This window comes from Schistocerca serialis, unplaced genomic scaffold (genome assembly GCF_023864345.2).
Source record: "Schistocerca serialis cubense isolate TAMUIC-IGC-003099 unplaced genomic scaffold, iqSchSeri2.2 HiC_scaffold_842, whole genome shotgun sequence".
Taxonomy (NCBI): domain Eukaryota; kingdom Metazoa; phylum Arthropoda; class Insecta; order Orthoptera; family Acrididae; genus Schistocerca; species Schistocerca serialis.
The window spans coordinates 347,839-368,753 of NW_026048455.1; the positions used below are offsets into that span (position 1 = coordinate 347,839).

Genomic DNA, 20,915 nt, shown 5'->3' on the forward strand with positions numbered 1-20,915 from the left:
ATGGTTACGGTTTGACAGTAAATCGAAGTACAATTAAACGAAATTCAAAATGTAAAAAAAGTGTATTCCGCAAATAATCGAGACTGACGATAATTCGCTTATAAAAAGTTAAACACAAGATAGAACTATCAATGATTACTACACCTCTGATACAGAAAACGAAATACACTTTACCACAGGCCAGTACAAAGGAGACCACCCCTCCATAGATATGGCCAAAGTGAGGTCAGTAAACGTGTATACAGTAGAAGCGGAAAGATCTGACTCATATGTAGCAAGGAGCTTATAAGGTGAATACGAAATTATATCTAAATGTTTATAAAGATTATTAAATACATGATGTATTTCATCGGTGCAGTATTCAGCCAGTTATTCAATACTTCTGAAATTAGTTGTACGTCTTCTAGGGATTTTCAACTTTCGAGATGTGTGTGTGTGTGTGTGTGTGTGTGTGTGTGTGTGTGTGTGTGTGTATGCGCGCGTGCTTGTTTGGGCTGTATTAAGGGAGGCTGGGGAAAGGGAGTAGTGTTGTACATTGCAACGGGAGAAGAGAGGAGTTTGCGTAATGAGAGAGGCAACGGCATAGTAAGATGGTTACGGTTTGACAGTAAATCGAAGTACAATTAAACGAAATTCAAAATGTAAAAAAAGTGTATTCCGCAAATAATCGAGACTGACGATAATTCGCTTATAAAAAGTTAAACACAAGATAGAACTATCAATGATTACTACACCTCTGATACAGAAAACGAAATACACTTTACCACAGGCCAGTACAAAGGAGACCACCCCTCCATAGATATGGCCAAAGTGAGGTCAGTAAACGTGTATACAGTAGAAGCGGAAAGATCTGACTCATATGTAGCAAGGAGCTTATAAGGTGAATACGAAATTATATCTAAATGTTTATAAAGATTATTAAATACATGATGTATTTCATCGGTGCAGTTTTCAGCCAGTTATTCAATACTTCTGAAATTAGTTGTACGTCTTCTAGGGATTTTCAACTTTCGAGATGTGTGTGTGTGTGTGTGTGTGTGTGTGTGTGTGTGTGTGTGTATGCGCGCGTGCTTGTTTGGGCTGTATTAAGGGAGGCTGGGGAAAGGGAGTAGTGTTGTACATTGCAACGGGAGAAGAGAGGAGTTTGCGTAATGAGAGAGGCAACGGCATAGTAAGATGGTTACGGTTTGACAGTAAATCGAAGTACAATTAAACGAAATTCAAAATGTAAAAAAAGTGTATTCCGCAAATAATCGAGACTGACGATAATTCGCTTATAAAAAGTTAAACACAAGATAGAACTATCAATGATTACTACACCTCTGATACAGAAAACGAAATACACTTTACCACAGGCCAGTACAAAGGAGACCACCCCTCCATAGATATGGCCAAAGTGAGGTCAGTAAACGTGTATACAGTAGAAGCGGAAAGATCTGACTCATATGTAGCAAGGAGCTTATAAGGTGAATACGAAATTATATCTAAATGTTTATAAAGATTATTAAATACATGATGTATTTCATCGGTGCAGTTTTCACCCAGTTATTCAATACTTCTGAAATTAGTTGTACATCTTCTAGGGATTTTCAACTTTTGAGATGTGTGTGTGTGTTTGTGTGTGTGTGTGTGTGTGTGCGTGTATGCGCGCGTGCTTGTTTGGGCTGTATTAAGGGAGGCTGGGGAAAGGGAGTAGTGTTGTACATTGCAACGGGAGAAGGGAGGAGTTTGCGTAATGAGAGAGGCAACGGCATAGTAAGATGGTTACGGTTTGACAGTAAATCGAAGTACAATTAAACGAAATTCAAAATGTAAAAAAAGTGTATTCCGCAAATAATCGAGACTGACGATAATTGGCTTATAAAAAGTTAAACACAAGATAGAACTATCAATGATTACTACACCTCTGATACAGAAAACGAAATACACTTTACCACAGGCCAGTACAAAGGAGACCACCCCTCCATAGATATGGCCAAAGTGAGGTCAGTAAACGTGTATACAGTAGAAGCGGAAAGATCTGACTCATATGTAGCAAGGAGCTTATAAGGTGAATACGAAATTATATCTAAATGTTTATAAAGATTATTAAATACATGATGTATTTCATCGGTGCAGTTTTCAGCCAGTTATTCAATACTTCTGAAATTAGTTGTACGTCTTCTAGGGATTTTCAACTTTCGAGATGTGTGTGTGTGTGTGTGTGTGTGTGTGTGTGTGTGTGTGTGTATGCGCGCGTGCTTGTTTGGGCTGTATTAAGGGAGGCTGGGGAAAGGGAGTAGTGTTGTACATTGCAACGGGAGAAGAGAGGAGTTTGCGTAATGAGAGAGGCAACGGCATAGTAAGATGGTTACGGTTTGACAGTAAATCGAAGTACAATTAAACGAAATTCAAAATGTAAAAAAAGTGTATTCCGCAAATAATCGAGACTGACGATAATTCGCTTATAAAAAGTTAAACACAAGATAGAACTATCAATGATTACTACACCTCTGATACAGAAAACGAAATACACTGTACCACAGGCCAGTACAAAGGAGACAACCCCTCCATAGAAAAGGCCAAAGTGAGGTCAGTAAACGTGTATACAGTAGAAGCGGAAAGATCTGACTCATGTGTAGCAAGGAGCTTATAAGGTGAATACGAAATTATATCAAAATGTTTATAAAGATTATTAAAAACATGATGTATTTCATCGGTGCAGTTTTCACCCAGTTATTCAATACTTCTGAAATTAGTTGTACATCTTCTAGGGATTTTCAACTTTTGAGATGTGTGTGTGTGTTTGTGTGTGTGTGTGTGTGTGTGCGTGTATGCGCGCGTGCTTGTTTGGGCTGTATTAAGGGAGGCTGGGGAAAGGGAGTAGTGTTGTACATTGCAACGGGAGAAGGGAGGAGTTTGCGTAATGAGAGAGGCAACGGCATAGTAAGATGGTTACGGTTTGACAGTAAATCGAAGTACAATTAAACGAAATTCAAAATGTAAAAAAAGTGTATTCCGCAAATGATCGAGACTGACGATAATTGGCTTATAAAAAGTTAAACACAAGATAGAACTATCAATGATTACTACACCTCTGATACAGAAAACGAAATACACTTTACCACAGGCCAGTACAAAGGAGACCACCCCTCCATAGATATGGCCAAAGTGAGGTCAGTAAACGTGTATACAGTAGAAGCGGAAAGATCTGACTCATATGTAGCAAGGAGCTTATAAGGTGAATACGAAATTATATCTAAATGTTTATAAAGATTATTAAATACATGATGTATTTCATCGGTGCAGTTTTCAGCCAGTTATTCAATACTTCTGAAATTAGTTGTACGTCTTCTAGGGATTTTCAACTTTCGAGATGTGTGTGTGTGTGTGTGTGTGTGTGTGTGTATGCGCGCGTGCTTGTTTGGGCTGTATTAAGGGAGGCTGGGGAAAGGGAGTAGTGTTGTACATTGCAACGGGAGAAGAGAGGAGTTTGCGTAATGAGAGAGGCAACGGCATAGTAAGATGGTTACGGTTTGACAGTAAATCGAAGTACAATTAAACGAAATTCAAAATGTAAAAAAAGTGTATTCCGCAAATAATCGAGACTGACGATAATTCGCTTATAAAAAGTTAAACACAAGATAGAACTATCAATGATTACTACACCTCTGATACAGAAAACGAAATACACTTTACCACAGGCCAGTACAAAGGAGACAACCCCTCCATAGAAAAGGCCAAAGTGAGGTCAGTAAACGTGTATACAGTAGAAGCGGAAAGATCTGACTCATGTGTAGCAAGGAGCTTATAAGGTGAATACGAAATTATATCAAAATGTTTATAAAGATTATTAAAAACATGATGTATTTCATCGGTGCAGTTTTCACCCAGTTATTCAATACTTCTGAAATTAGTTGTACATCTTCTAGGGATTTTCAACTTTTGAGATGTGTGTGTGTGTTTGTGTGTGTGTGTGTGTGTGTGCGTGTATGCGCGCGTGCTTGTTTGGGCTGTATTAAGGGAGGCTGGGGAAAGGGAGTAGTGTTGTACATTGCAACGGGAGAAGGGAGGAGTTTGCGTAATGAGTGAGGCAACGGCATAGTAAGATGGTTACGGTTTGACAGTAAATCGAAGTACAATTAAAGGAAATTCAAAATGTAAAAAAAGGGTATTCCGCAAATGATCGAGACTGACGATAATTGGCTTATAAAAAGTTAAACGCAAGATAGAACTATCAATGATTACTACACCTCTGATTCAGAAAACGAAATACACTTCACCACAGTCAAGTACAAAGGAGACCACCCCTCCATAGAAATGGCCAAAGTGAGGTCAGTAAACGTGTATACAGTAGAAGCGGAAAGATCTGACCCACATGTAGCAAGGAGCTTATAAGGTGAATAACGAACTGCCTCGACCCTCCCGCACAGAAAATGAAACCCCTAACTCTGCCTCTCAAATATTCACAGTTCTGGTTAGAAAAAAAAAAAGGAAAAATATCTGTGTCAGAAGGTATGGTGAAAGTGTTATTAGGAGTAGTTGGAAATAGTGAACACTAAAGAAAATATGTTAAATAGAAACAGCTATAAATTTTCCATTAAAATTTTCGTGCCCAAAGCACCAAATAACATGAAAGACTAACTGTAGAAGAATGGGCGACAGTATAACCACGCTTTAAAATATTTAAAAGAAACTTTGGTGGTATGATGATTTCATGTAGCAGGAATAGGAGAAGTTTGTACTTGAAAGTAATGACGAATAAAGTACCCAGGATATCGACGTCAGCTCATATAACTGATGCTAAGACGTTCTGCTAGTTAAGAATCACTGTTGGTAAACAGTACGTTTCATTGAGACTCCTTGAAAGCAAGCGATATTACTCTGATACAATGTTTGTATCCGTGCATCCTTGCACCCACTCTCTCTGACAATGATGACCCTGTAAATATGTCAACAAACAACAGGCACGTCACTGTCCAGTGGAAAAGTCATGTTTCACAAGTTACAACTATCCCAGGCAGATTTTATGTTTCTTACTTTAACCTTAATGAATTAACGTATCATTACAATTTAAAATACTCTCACACAGTGTCTATTCCGTTGCTATTACAAACATAACATGAACAGTATAACCACTGGCTTTTCTGTTTACTGACTTTAAGCTTAGCGTAAAAATTTGATATCTCAGTGGAGAAACTGAATTTTATTTGTTAGGATGTTTAAAATGAAACGCTAACCCACACTTTAGAGTATTTTTACTAAATCTAACTAAAAAGGAAACGTTGACACAGTACCAGTCTCTGTAAACTAGCTATTGTCGTTACCAAGAAGGTAAAAATACGAACGTTATCCATGTGATTATTCCACTCGTTATTGGAATTTACAAGCTATTGTCCACCATTTTCAGCATGAAACATCCATACTTACGCTTAAGGTATTTATTTTGGAATATGGTTGTGTTTACGGTACTCGGGGAAGTAAATATTACTCTAACACTGACGTATGTGTAGCATATGTTTGACTGCTGTAGCTTTTATATCCTATTTTTTGGTTGTGTCAGTCTACATCGCATGGCTAATTTGTTGCTGGAGGAAATAATGAAAATATTTCTCCATTTTGCAACTTTTCGTATTACTGTCGCAGGCCTGGGCAAGTGGGATACATGTTGAGACTGTGCGTCTCCGGTAATGTATAGTCACCTAAATTTTTAAACATTTTCGCAGGAGTATGAAATCGCTTGGGATATCCACCGACATTAATACATCCGCTGCATGAATCAAGGTATTTCCGTGACGACGTCGGCTCCCTTGCGCTACAAATTACAGAGGACGGCCATATTAATTCTCGGCAGCTGATTTATGCGAAGTTCTTTTTGCCTTATTTCCCGTTTCTGTGCCATTGAAACTTGCTACTATCAGTGAATCTCAATTTCCCTCAGCTAAATTAAACGTATACAGACCAACAGCGGCAGGAGAAAAATGAGTTACCTGAATGTAAAGTAGGTTACGAAGGCCGCACATAGAGGAACAGCTGGTCAAAACGTGACATTAATTTCCGGTTTTGTAATGTGATTAGTTTGATGCTGCGTACCTGTGTCTTAGTCACTTCATCACATTTTGTCTACTACTAATGAGACATTGCAGTATTGTATAATTATTATTGTGATAGGCAACTGCCCTCCAGAACAGTCGAATTAAATAATTAACAATCCGGTAGTTTCACTTGTACGTCGGTTTCTTTTCCTTAATATCTTTTAAATATCGATTAGTCATCAAGTACTCGCAAAATCTGATATCTGCAATATTTTTGTATCTGTAAAATAAATTTTCCTTGTGAATAATAGGTCGTAAACGTGCTGCTGCTACTGCATCTACATCTACCTTCTGCAAGCAGCCTTAATCAGTATGGTGAACGGAACTAATATCGTTTCTCCCTTTAATCAAATGAGGCTATATGACAGCAGAAAAACCTTTTCAAATCAAAACAACATGTATAATGTATACACTGATGAGCCAAAACATTATGACCACTTGCTTAACAGCGTGTTTGTTCGCCTTTGGAACAAAATAATACACTGATTCTGCACATCCGGAATCTGACAGTTTGCTGGTAGGTTTGTGGAAGTATATGGTACTAGGTGTCTACGCACAGCTCGTTAATTCTCGTAAAAACGGGCCGCTGATTTGCGTACGCTGTGATGGCACCCTATAGCAACCCAGATGGGTTCCCTAGCATTTACCTAAGGCGACTCTGGTTGTCAAGACATCAACGTAATTTTACCATAATGCTCCTCAAACCATTGTAGCGCGGTTCTGGCTCAGAGACACAGACAACTATACTGCTGAAGGACGACATCGCCGTTTGGGGTAGACACCATGTATGACGGAATGCATGTCATTCGCAGCTGTCAGCGTTTCTTCGATTACTAGCGCAGGTCCCATGTAAGCGCGCGAGAACGTATCCGATAGTATAGTACTGATGCCACCATCCTGTATCCGTGGTGCGCTGCGCTTTCGAGTGTTTGAGGGGACGATCAGCGACCTAGTGTAGCAAAAATGTGATTTATGCAAGAGCCGACACGTTTCCACTGATCGACGATCAAATCCCGATGGTCCCTTGCCCACTGCAATCATAACTGACGATGTAACTGGGTCAACAAGTGCACACGTAGGGGCGGTCTGCTGCAGAGTTCCATATTGAAAAATGAGCGATGAACAGTGTACTCCGAATCATTTGGGCGTGCACCAGCATTGTGCTCTTTCGTTAGAAATGCCACAGTTCACCATCTATTCTACAGAGTGCTCAAAAAGTCAGTATAAATTTGAAAACTTAATAAACCACGGAATAATGTAGATAGAGATGTAAAAACTGACACACATGCTTGGAATGACGTGGGGTTTTATTAGAACAAAACAGAAAAGTTCACAAAATGTCCGACAGATGGCGCTGGACGGCAAAACGTCAGTGACTGAGCATGACCATCGTGTATAAAAGGAGATGTAATGAGAGAGAGAATCTTTTTACCTCCATTATCTCCCCTTACTCTATTTTATGTTCCCCTTTTTTATCGCCTTATATATGTAACATTCTATTCTTGATTTAGTTGTCAAGTCACTCGGCTGAAGGGCGGCGGATTGTGCTGCTGACAACCCTCCCCAGCCCATATGGGGCAGGGGAATGAAATCACAATAAAGAAAAAAAAAAGAGAGAGAGAGAATCAGATGCGCCAGCAGTCGCAGCATGTTGACGTTACCTGAAAAGGCGCTTTTAGTGAAGGTGTATTATCAGAATGGGGAATGTGCTAGTTCAGCGTTAGGATCCTGTCGCCATAGGAAGGGGATTCGAACGGTAAAGGTCCGTTGGCAAATGCAGCTGTGGCGAGAATGATTTCGAAGTTCGAACCTACGGGTTGTTTACACGATAGACCCCGTAGTGAACGACCGAGCACAAGGCGTAATGCTGCTGAGGCAGTTCAGGAAGAAATGGAAACTGTAGCGGGTTTGTCTATGCACGGGGAAGTCAGCGCTTGTGCAGTCGCACGTCGCACCGGCATTCCATACGGTACTGTTTGGTTGGTCCGATGTTATCCGTACAAAATCCATCGGCATTATGAACTGTTACCTGGCTATTTAGTGAAGCGGAGGGCATTTGCGGTGTGGGCGTTTCGAAAGATGGCGGAAGATGACGATTGGTTGAGTAACGTGTTGTGAACCGACGAAGCTCATTTCACGCTCCGAGGGTCTGTCAACGCCCACAACTGCAGAATCTGCGCTACCGAAAATCCTAGAACTGTCGTGGAAACTCCATTGCACGACGAGAAAGTCACGGTATGGGTTGGATTCACCAGATCTACCGTTATCGGGCCTTTTTTCTTCGAGGAAATGCGTGATTCTGGTTTTGTAGCTGCTACCGTGACGGGTGAGAGGTACGCTGATATGTTACAGAATCGCATCATACCCAGCCTGGCTGATATACACCGGCTGGAACGTACGATGTTTATGCAGGATGGCGCTCCACCCCACGTTCCTAGACGCGTGAAAGATCTCTTGCAAATGGTTCAAATGGCTCTGAGCACTATGGGACTTAACATCCGTGGTCATCAGTCCCCTAGAACTTAGAACTACTTAAACCTAACTAACCTAAGGACATCACACACATCCATGCCCGAGGCAGGATTCGAACCTGCGACCGTAGCAGTCACGCCGTTCCGGACTGAGCGCCTAGAACCGCTAGACCACCGCGGCCGGCAGATCTCTTGCGCGCGTCGTTTGGTGATGATCATGTGCTCAGCCGCCACTTCCGTCATGGTTGGCCTCCCAGGTTTCTAGACCTCAGGCAGTGCGATTATTGGCTTTGGGGTTACCTGAAGTCGCAAGTGTATCGTAATCGACCGACATCTGTAGGGATGCTGAAAGACAACATCCGACGCCAATGCCTCACCATAACTCCGGACATGCTTTACAGTGCTGTTCACAACATTATTCCTCGACTACAGCTGTAGTTGAGGAATGATGGTGGACATATTGAGCATTTCCTGTAAAGAACGTCATCTGTGCTTTGTCTTACTTTGTTATGCCAATTATTGCTATTCTGATCAGATGAAGCTCCATCTGTCGGACATTTTTTTTACTTTTGTATTTTTGTTCTAATAAAACCCCATGTCATTCGAAGCATGTGTGTCATTTTATACTGACTTTTTGATCACCCGGTACTTTAGGGACCAGACAAGCCTTTGAACAACATGCTCTGTGAAGAATCGTGAACGTACGAATATTTAGCTACTACTGGTACTTTGACTGTCCTCTTTCCGTAGATGCTCACGACAGTGGTACGTGAACATTCGTTGGGCTTCTCCGTTTCCGAGATACTCGTTCACAGGCTCCTCGTAATAATAGTCTGCACTTTATTAAAGTCGCTTATCTCAATGGATATCCCCCTTTGTTGCCAATATCTTCGCTAAAGTGATCCCCGGTCCGTGTCTGCTCCGCTTACATATTTTTGTTACCGAGTCACGTTCCCGCAACGTCACCAAGCGGCATCCAATGTCGCGGTAGGTAGAAGTCATAATGGTTTGGCTGATCAGTGTATATCCGGACTGAAACGGCGAACGAAAATTTCTACGAAGGCCGGGATTCGAACCTGGGTCCCCTGCGGTAACCACTACGCCACCCTCACACAGTTGCTTTGCTGAACTGCAAGCGCTATCCTAGCACACCTCTGCCGTCAATCTAAATTCTCATTGACGCCTCAGCACACTTAGTATCCCCCTAAATTCGAAGAGTGTTGCAGAGACTCATCCGCTGAATTGCAATAGCGCCTAGTATCAAACGAAACGAGGGATCCTCTCTGAAACCCAGGCATAGGTACTTTAATCAAATGAAACTGTGGTTCCAGAGACATTTGTAAGTCCCAGACTTGTATCATATGTATTTATGCAGAATGAAGTGACAAATAAAAACTTGTACCAAGGCCGGAAATCGTATGCAAGGCTATTGTGGCTGTGTGGCGCAGTGGTTAGTGCATCTGCCTTGTGAACAGGAGACATGGATCCAAATCGCGGCCTTGGTACAAATTTTTCATTCGGCGTTTCATTCTGCGAGAATACACACACACACACACACACACACACACACACACACACATATATATATATATATTCCTCTGTCGTAAATTTGAGAGGCTTTCCTATTTTATGGTTCAAATGGCTCTGAGCACTATGGGACTCAACTGCTGTGGTCATAAGTCCCCTAGAACTTAGAACTACTTAAACCTAACTAACCTAAGGACAGCACACAACACCCAGCCATCACGAGGCAGAGAAAATCCCTGACCCCGCCGGGAATCGAACCCGGGAACCCGGGCGTGGGAATTTCCTATTTTATAATTAATATACAAACTATAACAGTTACTGCGTTGTTTCACTTAAATGCACTATCGTTATTATGTTCTTTCACTAAAAATACAGAAAACCAACTAGTTTCGAGGTTAGGAAACGACTGAACCAACTCACTAGCGGTTGTCAACAATGACATAAATGTATCTTCTACATTCTTAATGGAAAGTAAATAAATTTACTGGAATAATAATTTTTGATTCTCTGGATGTTCTGGAAAACTACCACAGATACACGTCTAGACATGTTTTATTAGATTCACCAGATCAATAACAACAAAATTAATGGAAATCGTGCATTACTTTAACGTCATACAGTTGTGCGATGGCTTCATATTAGCGAACTGGCTGAATTTCGGACAAAATCTTTTATCAGCCGTAACTATGTAACTAAACAATTGTGGACCTATGTTTATATGAACTTTTTTCTTTATTTTTTCTCGTAGAATAACATATTAAACAATTTCCATGTATTGATGACTCATATATATATCTATACATATATCATGGTCTTATAATGGTAAGCATTCTCCCTTGTCCTCTTCCATTCTCGAATGGTGCCTGGAAAGTATAACTGAAGGCAATGTTCCGTTCCAGTTAGCACTTTCGTGGTTTTTTTCCCACGGTTGCTATGCGACACGGAAATTAATATTTTGCTTTATTGTTTTAGGGACGTGCGTTCTGGGATTTTAACAGAAAACGTATCCGTGTCGAGTAACGCCATCCTTGAAGTGTAGGCTGTTGTCTGACACTCTCTCTCCCGCTAATTGAATCTCTGACGGAATATGGTGCTCTTCATAGGAACATGTTATGTCCTATATTAATTATACTTCGAATTTGTACCTGACGGGGAAGAATTACTCGAGGAACGATCCCATGACGACCTATATTGCCAGCTCTTTCATAGGTGAATTATATTTCCTTAGTTATCTTTGATATGTCGATAAATGTCCATAAATTATATTTCCTTCGTTATCTTTGATATGTCCATAAATAATAACTAAAAACATACAGCTATCTTTGAGAGGTCATTCCATTTGATATCGCTCCGTAGACATTCTTCTCTGAGTCATCAGGTTCTCTCTTCTGCCGACCTCTCCATTACAGAGTAGACTTACATCATACGTCCTTAGTCTATTATTCGATGTAGTCCAATCTCTGCCTTCTCCTCTAGAGATTTTACTCTCCACAGCCCCCTTTAGTACCGCCGAAGTTATTCCTTGATGTCTTAACAAATATCTTATCATCTTACCCCTTCATGTTGTCACTGATTTCTATGTGTTAATTGGTTGGTTGGTTGTTTTGGGGAAGGAGACCAGACAGCGTGGTCATTGGTCTCATCGGATTAGGGAAGGATGGGAAGGACATCGGCCGTGCCCTTTCAGAGGAACCATCCCGGCATTTGCCTGGAGTGATTTAGGGAAATCACGGAAAACCTAAATCAGGATGGCCGGACGCGGGATTGAACCGTCGTCCTCCTGAATGCGAGTCCAGTGTCTAACCACTGCGCCACCTCGCTCGGTCTGTGTGTTAATTCCTTGAACTATTATGCGGAGAACAACTTCATTCCTTTTCAGCTCATTTAATTTTCAACATCGTTTTATAGCACCACAGATCAAAAGCTTCAGTTCCCTTCTTCGCCACTTCTCCAACAGCCCATACAATGAAGAGCTTCAAACGTACGAGTACGTTCTCAGAGATGTTTGATAGTAGTAGAATTCTTTTGGCCAGGAATGCCCTGTTTGCCACTGGTCAGTTTTTCATTTTCTCGTTGCTTCGTCTGTGATGTGTTCATTTGGTTATAAGGTAGACTTACTTATCCTCGCCTACTTCGCGATCACCAATTTCGATTTTATGTTGAAGACTAATTTCATTTCTGTTACTCCTCATTACTTCAGTCTTTCTAAGGTTTACTCTCAGGACAAATTTCCATGAGATTACTCATTCCATACGAGTAGTCCTGCAATTTTTCCTCATAGTTACAGAGGAGCGCACTGTCATCAGAGAATCTAATTAATTATATTATTTCACCCTGAATGTTAAATTCCCCTCTTGAAACCCTCTCTTATTTCCGTTTTTGCATCTTCGATGTGTAGATTGAACAGTAGAGTGATAGACTGCGTCCCTGTCTTACGCCCTCTATCTTTCGGGCCCTTCGTTCTTCGGCTTAGATTCTTTTCCTTCCCTCTTCGCATATTGCCCCAATTTCCTTATCACTCACTCTTATTTTTCTCCAAAGTTTGAGCATCTTGAGCCTTTTTACACCGTCGAATGCTTTTCCTAGGTCGACAAACCCAATGGACTTGTTCTCCTCTCTGACACCGTTACTTATCCTGAAGTGAAATTGATTCTTCTCCAACAGATCCTCAGTTTCCTTTCGCATCCTTATTTACATATTTCTTGTTAGAATTATGATGAATGAGTTAATAACCAGACTGCGCGATAGTCATCCAACTTACCTGCCCTTGATGTCTACTGGATTTTGTGGATGATCTGTTTGTGCAAGTCTCATTGTGTTTCTCTAGTTTCAGAGATTCTACACCCAGTGAGAATAGTCGCTTGGTTGCCACTTTTCTCATTGATTTTAGATATTCAGAGGAATATTATCTAACCCTTCAGCTTTGTTTGATCTCAAAGTTCAGGTGAATTCTAATACAGGGTCCCCTATTTCTCCCATACTCGCTTCTTCTGTCGCATCATCAGACAATTCTCGCGTTCGTAGTGCCCTTCAATTTACTCTTTCTGCTTATCCACTCTCTCCTGTGCGTATAGCAGTGGTGCTATCATTGCAGCCTTAATGTTGTTGCTTACAGTTTTAATTTCACCGAAGTTGGTTCTGAATATTCTGCATGCTGATCAATCCTTCCGACGACCAAATCTCTTTCGATTTCTTTACTCATTTCTTGCAGCCATTTCGCCTTGGCGTTGTTACAGTTCCTGTTTATTTCAGTGCTAATAGAATTACTTTGTTGATTTCTTGGCTTTCCTTAATTATTTCTGTACTTTCACCTTTAACTGATAACTTGCGTATTTCTTCTTTTACCTGTATTTCCTTTGCAGTTACGTTCTTAAGTTTCCATGTTTCAGTTCTGCGACTGCCAAATGGCCAGTCGCCTTCAAGTGCATACCGTGGTATTCATTACCGCGTTATCTACAGCCTTAGACAACTTTAAAAGCTTCTCATCATTCCAGAGTACTTCAGTGTCCCCCTTCTTTCCCCATTTATTCTTCCGGATGATTCTCTTCAATTTTGGTCTACTGTTCATCATTACTAAATCGTGATGTAAGATTATATCAGCCCTTAAGTGTGACTTACAATGAAATGTTGGATATAGGAACCTCTGTCTGACCATAATGAAATCCGGCTGGCCTCTTCCCCTATCTCCGATCACTTTGAAGGCACCTATATGTAAAGTTCTCTTCTGGTACAGCGTTATTAGCATCATGCAGATTTGTGGAGCACTCGAATTTGAGGGCGATATTATGTTAGACTGCGCGGGATCTTAGTAGCACTTTAGCCGTGGTCGAAGCTCCGGCCGACCACATCTCACCACCACAAATGAGAATTACCGTATCGTGTAATAAGCACGTCGTCATCTGCTCCTACCATCCGAAAACAAGTAATGGGCTCTCAGAAGCATTCCGTTGAGCAGTGAACCACGGTTCTGAACTACCCGGGTGACCAATGTCGGCACGTGTATATACAGTGTGTCCCTGGGGGAGTGGTCAGGATTCAAGAATGGAACAAGAATAGACATTCGAAACAAAGAAAGTGTAGTAAACATGGATTCTAAAACGTATACCTTAAGAGATATGAACACTTCATCATCTTCGGTACCGTGAAACATATCTCTTGTACTGCAAGGTCTTTGCCTTCCATATTATTGAAGAAACAGTATAGACTAAAAGAAGAAAAAAAATATCTATTGGACAAGGGTTCTAAAATGCATACCTTAATAGCTATAATCATTTGTTCAGCAGAGGTGATGTAGGGTAATTTTTTTCCATCGGGTACAAACTCTGCGGATTCATCAACGAGAGATACGGAACAAAAAATGCTTATGAACTGATGTCCGGCAATGCATGCTTCCCATGCTAGAGACAATTTACCCAATCATATTTTGTTACAGAGACTGCGATCTAATACGCACTGCACCATGAAGTCACAGTTACAGTACGCATAGTTTCCTCCTAGAGCGTGGTACTGTTCCTCATACGTCCTGCCCTAGCGCCCTCTCGCGCCATTAGTAATTGGTAATGTTGTGTCCTGTTCACTTCCCTTGCTGACTCACGTTGTAGTGGATGTGATATAGTGTTGTTCACAATGGTTCCTTATTCAACTCATGAGCATGCCGAGATGGTGTTTACTTTGGAAAGCCAAATGGCAACGGGCGGTGAGCAGTAATGTTGTATCAGGAGACCTATCCCCGCCGACAACAACCACAACGTTCAATGTTTCTTCACCAGGAACGCACGATTCCGGGATTTGTGTCATTCATCTTATTCACAGATGCGGCCACCTTTACGTGGAGTGTTAACTTCAACTTTCATGACAGTCATCGGTGGGATAGTATATAGAAGTCCTGGTGATAGCGAATCGTTAGCACCAGTGGAGCCGGTATGTGAGGGCCGGGATTATTGGAGACCTATTTTGGACTAACCTTCCTTCCACGTCGCCTAACAAGCCGGAACAATCGGCATTTCTTGCGTCTGACTTTGCCTGCCCAGATAGCAGAAGTGCCATTGGTCATTCGAAGGGTTATTGGTCGCTACATGATGGTGCTCCAGTCCACTTCACCGTTAACGTCCGAACACATCTAAATCGTGTCTTTCCGGGTCCAGTGATCGGATGAGGGGGTCCAGTAGCACGGATGAGGGGGCTGTGTCAACAGATCTCATCACGTGCGATTTCTGATTATGGAGCCATCTCAAAAATATCCTGTATGCAAAACCTATTCCTGATATGGAGACAATGCAGCAGCGTATTCATGCTGCCTTTGACACTGTTCGGATGGAGCGTAGCCGATGTGAACGTGTGAAGCAGAACATACCACGCCGCCTTAACGCATGTGTTGAGGCACATGGAAATTATTTTCAACACATACTATAAGTGTGGCTGCATGATACAGCACGCGCTCAGACAGCAGTCTCTGTAACAGTGTGTGACTGACTAAGTGGTCTCTAGCATCGAAGCCAAGCATTTCCGGACAAAAGTTCATTAGATCTTGTTTGCCCCGTATCCTCTCATCAATCAGAACCTACAGATTGTACATCGTGGAATATGTATGTTGTGCGTGTGTCTGCGTATGCGTGAGTGTTTGGTGTGTGTGTGTGTGTGTGTGTGTGTGAGTGTGTAAGGAATACTCACAATATAAATAAATCGGTAAATAAACAAGCAAAAATCACAATACGCGTAAATGTTTAAATGCTAGGCAGTTGCAGAGATTAACAGAATCGTAACAGATTCCAGAAGTACGATTAATACAGTGAAAGATGAATCCAGAAATTACATGTCAAATCTCTCATGCTTACTGCTGAGGAACACGACATGATTTCAAACAATATTCTGTTGATTTATTATAATCCCCGTGCGCTACATAACAATAACGCAGGGCTACGTACCCACCCTTGTAAGCCTTGTTTGCTACCATTTATTTCAGTTCGTTTTTTAAATTAAAATCATTAATGAGCTATTAACATTTAATTGTCTAAAACTTTGATTTCACTCTACTAACAAGGGAACCTCCTCATCGCACCCCCCTCAGATTTAGTTATAAGTTGGCACAGTGGATAGGCCTTGAAAAACTGAACACAGATCAGTCCAGAAAACAGGAAGAAGTTGTGTGGAACTATGAAAAAAATAAGCAAAATATACAAACTCAGTAGTCCATGCGCAAGATAGGCAACATCAACGAAAGTGTGAGCTAGGGAGTGCCGTGGCCCCTTCGTTAGCGTGAGCGGCTGCGGAACGAGAGGTCCTTGGTTCAAGTCTTCCCTCGAGTGAAAATTTCAATTTTTTTATTTTCAGACAATTATTATCTGTCCGTCCGTTATCTTTTCATCACTTTTTTGGGAGTGATTATCACATCCACCATAAAACCTAAATCGGGCAAGGTAGAAGTATCTTTTTATCCATTCGCCAAGTGTACAAGTTAGGTGGGTCAAGAACATATTCCTGTCATGTGACGCACATACCGTAACCAGTGTCGTATAGGATATAGACGTGTTTTCCTGTGGAGGAATCGGTTTACCTATGAAATTGCGATCAAATGTTTTCAGTTCCCATTGGAGATGCACGTCCTTTCGTCTACTAATCGCACCGTTTAGCGTTGCGGTCGCAAAACACAGACACTAAACTTATTACAATGAATAGAAACGTCAATGAACGAACGGACAGATCATAACTTTGCGAAGATAAAAAAAGTAAACTTTTCAATCGAGGGAGGACTTGAACCAAGGACCTCTCGTTCCGCAGCCGCTCACGCTAACCACGGGGCCACGGCGCTCCTTAGCTCACACTCTCCTTGATGTTGCCTATCTTGCGCATGGACTACTCAGTTTGTATATTTTGCTTACTTTTTTATTAGTTCCACACAACTTCTTCCTTTTTTCTCGATTGATCTGTGTTCAGTTTTTCAAGGCCTATCCACTATGCCAACTTATAACTAAATCTGAGGGGGGTGCGATGGGGAGGTTCCCTTGTAAGCTACAATACCTCTCACAGATTTTTCTCTGGCTGGTTTGATTGGGGTCAACATGACTCGAACTCTTGTGCCCACCTATTCATCTCAGAGTAGGATTTGCACCCCACATCCTGTTATTCGCTCGATGTGTTCCAAACTCAGTCATCCCCCACAGTCTCTATCCTCTACAATTCCCTCTAGTAACATTGAGCATATTCCTTGATGCCTTAACATATGTCCTATCATACTGTCCCTTCTTCTTTTCAGTGTTTTCCAAATCGTTCGCTCTTCGTGGATTCTGAGGAGAACCTCCTCATTCCTTATCTTAATAGTTCACTTGATTTTCAACATTCATCTGCAGTACAACGTCTCAAACGCCTTATCTTAATAGTTCACTTGATTTTCTACATTCATCTGTAGTACAACGTCTCGAACGCCTCGATTCTCTGCTGTTCTTTTACATATTGAATATTATCCTTATTTCCGTATACCTTTCGACTACGTTTCTCAGAACTTCCCCTAGACCCGGCCACCTCCCGCACAGGACCTGGTTACTTACAGCAATTCAAAGTGGTGGTCGCCCTACGTTAATCAGTATGGGGCATCAGCAATATCTCATACATCGCATGAGTCGTGTACGCCAACTATTTTATACAGGAAACATATAAATAAATGCATTTACTAGGTTTTTGTATTTCTCTTATGGGATATATTACCCCTAGAATTTATGCAGAAACACCTCAAATCCACCCTTTCTGAACATAGTTTTCAGGAGGTTTGGTTCACACGGCTGCGAACACTATGGGACTTAACATCTGAGGCCATCAGTCCCCTAGACTCAGAACTACTTTAACCTAACTAAAATAAGGACATCACACACATCCATGTCCGAAGCAGTATTCGAACCTGCGACGGCAGCAGTTGCGCGGTTCCGGACTGAAGCGCCTGGAACCGCTCGGCCACAACGGCCGGCTCAGGAAGTTTCCCTACCAATTCTGTCCCAAATATTTCCAGTTGCGATTTCATTTGCCTCACAGAAAAAGTTTCATCTACCAAGAGCCCTTGGAATGAGAGCAAATTAATTAATGGCCAAATCAATATAAGCAATAACTCGCTGATCATGTTACCACTAAAACAACAACAAATAGAAGTGTAGACATAAACAGCCTAAATAATTAATTTATTTCCCTCTCCCTCCCCCCTCTCTCACTCTCTCTCTCTCTCTCTCTCTCTCTCTCTCTCTCTCTCTCACACACACACACGCACACACACACACACACACACACACACACACTCACACATACACACACACAGGCGCGCGCGTGAGCCCAAAGCAAAAAATTCACTCATACGAAGAATAACGTACTCACATACAACAACACACACAAGACACATACGCACACATAACGAATGAACAAATATCAAACCACACATACGCAACGCAAACAAAAATATAAAACGCAGTGACGGTTGGTAACACTACACAGGGTAAAGAAACACAAATTCAATACACAGTCACAAGTACACTTGAAGTGTTTGAAACAAATGTCGTATAAAAAACGCCAAAAATGAGTCATCTGGGGTATGAAGATAGAATAAATACATACCCAGAAGACAAACATGAATTAACAACATTGGAAATGTTACACCAAACGAAAGTTTTAACTCACGAAAATTGTGCAGCCACAGTTGTTTCCAACCTGTAAAACAAGAGAGTAACAGAAGAAAACGTGACATTTTAATATACTTTTAACTACTACTTAATGGATTTATTATATACATAAAAACAAACGTTTATTACAGGCCACTGAAGATGCTTCATATATAAAAGTGAAACGCTTTCATTTAGTTGTAGCTGTAGAGACGAGATACCTGCATGAATAATAATTTATTGGGATACAGAGGAAGAGTCTTATCAGCTTTGGTGAATGTCTCTTTTACAATCGTTTCCTTTGGAGAATGTAGTACGTTATAAGTGTCTATTCGGTTGGTTGCCCTACAGGCTTCCTGAACGCCAATACGGATGTGTACCTGCGGTCGCCGGCCAACTACGGGCTGATGGACCAGATCGCGGCGCTGCACTGGATCCAGGAGAACATCGCCGTCTTCGGCGGCGACCCCACCAACGTGACGCTGGTGGGGCACGGCACGGGCGCAGCCTGCGTCCACCTGCTCATGACGTCCAGCGCCGTGCCCGACGGTGAGCTGGTGCTGATGATGACACTGAAGATGATGATTGTTATAATAAGTATTGTTGTGACTGACGATTCTCAATTTTTCACAAACACAACTTTTGTTGATGTAAGTTCGCAAGGTTGATGACAGGACAACAAACAATGGGTAACAGTAATTATGCCAGTAAAGGTCTCCTAATTGAAGCAAATGAAACTTCACTTCTAATTTTCCACAAAGGTTCGTGGCAACCTACACACACACACACACACACACACACACACACACACACACACAGACACACACACATACACACACACACACACACACACACACACACAATAGAAACAGTCCAATTCAAAGACGAAGACGTTATCTTCAACGGTCTCAGTACACGAAGTCACTACCCGGCGTGAACTGAACTTCGGGGCTGGTTCTAGTCCCTAAATAGCTGTCTCTAACCAATAGGGTTTTGGCGTAGTGATACTTCCTGTAGGTCGTGGCTCGAGCTCCCCCTGCGGGAAGTAGTGTTCGGAATGCCTGTTTCCATTATCTTGTATGTAAATAGCCGGTGTTTACCATTGTGCTTTTGGTACGCCTTGGGCATAGACAAACTCTTCCTCTTTGGTGTAATATGGGCTGCCGAACCTCAGGGGCTCCCTTAGCTCCGGTATAATAAGTATAATTTTGTGTTTAGTGGTCGTTGAGAGCCAACGCGGCAAGTCCCAAATAAGTTACCCCAAGGAGCTTCATTTTGTTTCTAAGGTCGACGTCGAGATGTTCTGCCTGTCTTCAGGTGCTTAGAGGCGTTGTAGTACAGTATAACAATTGTCAGCAGCATATCATTTGCTTCCACACTGTACGCACATAAAACGGTGCAAACAGCTTGTTCAAATGGCTCTGAGCACTATGGGACTCAACTGCTGAGGTCATTAGTCCCCTAGAACGTAGAACTAGTTAAACCTAACTAACCTAAGGACATCACAAACATCCATGCCCGAGGCAGGATTCGAACCTGCGACCGTAGCGGTCTTGCGGTTCCAGACTGCAGCGCCTTTAACCGCACGGGCACTTCGGCCGGCACAAACAGCTTAAAATATCTTAAGCAGTACAGGAGCGGATGACATGTTGCTGACAATTGTGACACTGTATTGAAATAATGCAATCCGAAATCAGTCGTGACAATAAAATTAAGCTTGTTCAAAGTATTTGTGGCTTGTAGCGTTAGCTTTCAATGACGCGTTTTGGCGCGCTTCATCAGGTTCATTAGAAATTCTTCAGCGTCCGTATTTTCTGGGACGTGTGTGGATAAGTGGATAAGTGGTAAAACAGTAAAGTTACCAACGATGAATACACAAAAATATTTTAGAGACGCAAATACTCACACAAATACTAAAATATTATTTACGAGCAATTCTAACAATTACTACAGAAAGAGAAATTCAATAACGCGAACTGCACTGTCCTGTCACGTAAGTGTGACCACTGTCGAAAGCCTAAATATCTACCTTTTGAAGCGCGAACCGCTGCGAAATGTTCAGGAAGAGAGTGAGTGACAACTTCCGACAGGGATGTGGAGCCATGCCGAGACCAGTGCTGTGGCCAGATGATCTAGGTTTCTCGTTTTGAGGATCCACAGCGCGAACAACCCGATCGACATGGTCGAATATATTTTCGACTAAGTCT

General features: G+C 41.8%; 1 protein-coding gene across 1 annotated transcript in view; it reads left to right on the top strand.

Annotated features, from left to right (window-relative positions):
- LOC126452251 (neuroligin-2-like) overlaps positions 1 to 20,915 on the top strand; it is a 162,374-nt gene that overhangs the window by 26,728 nt on the left and 114,731 nt on the right. The window contains exon 4 of the mRNA XM_050091042.1: positions 19,060 to 19,257. Coding sequence (XP_049946999.1) covers positions 19,060 to 19,257 — 198 coding nt within the window. The remainder of the gene's footprint in view (positions 1 to 19,059; positions 19,258 to 20,915) is intronic.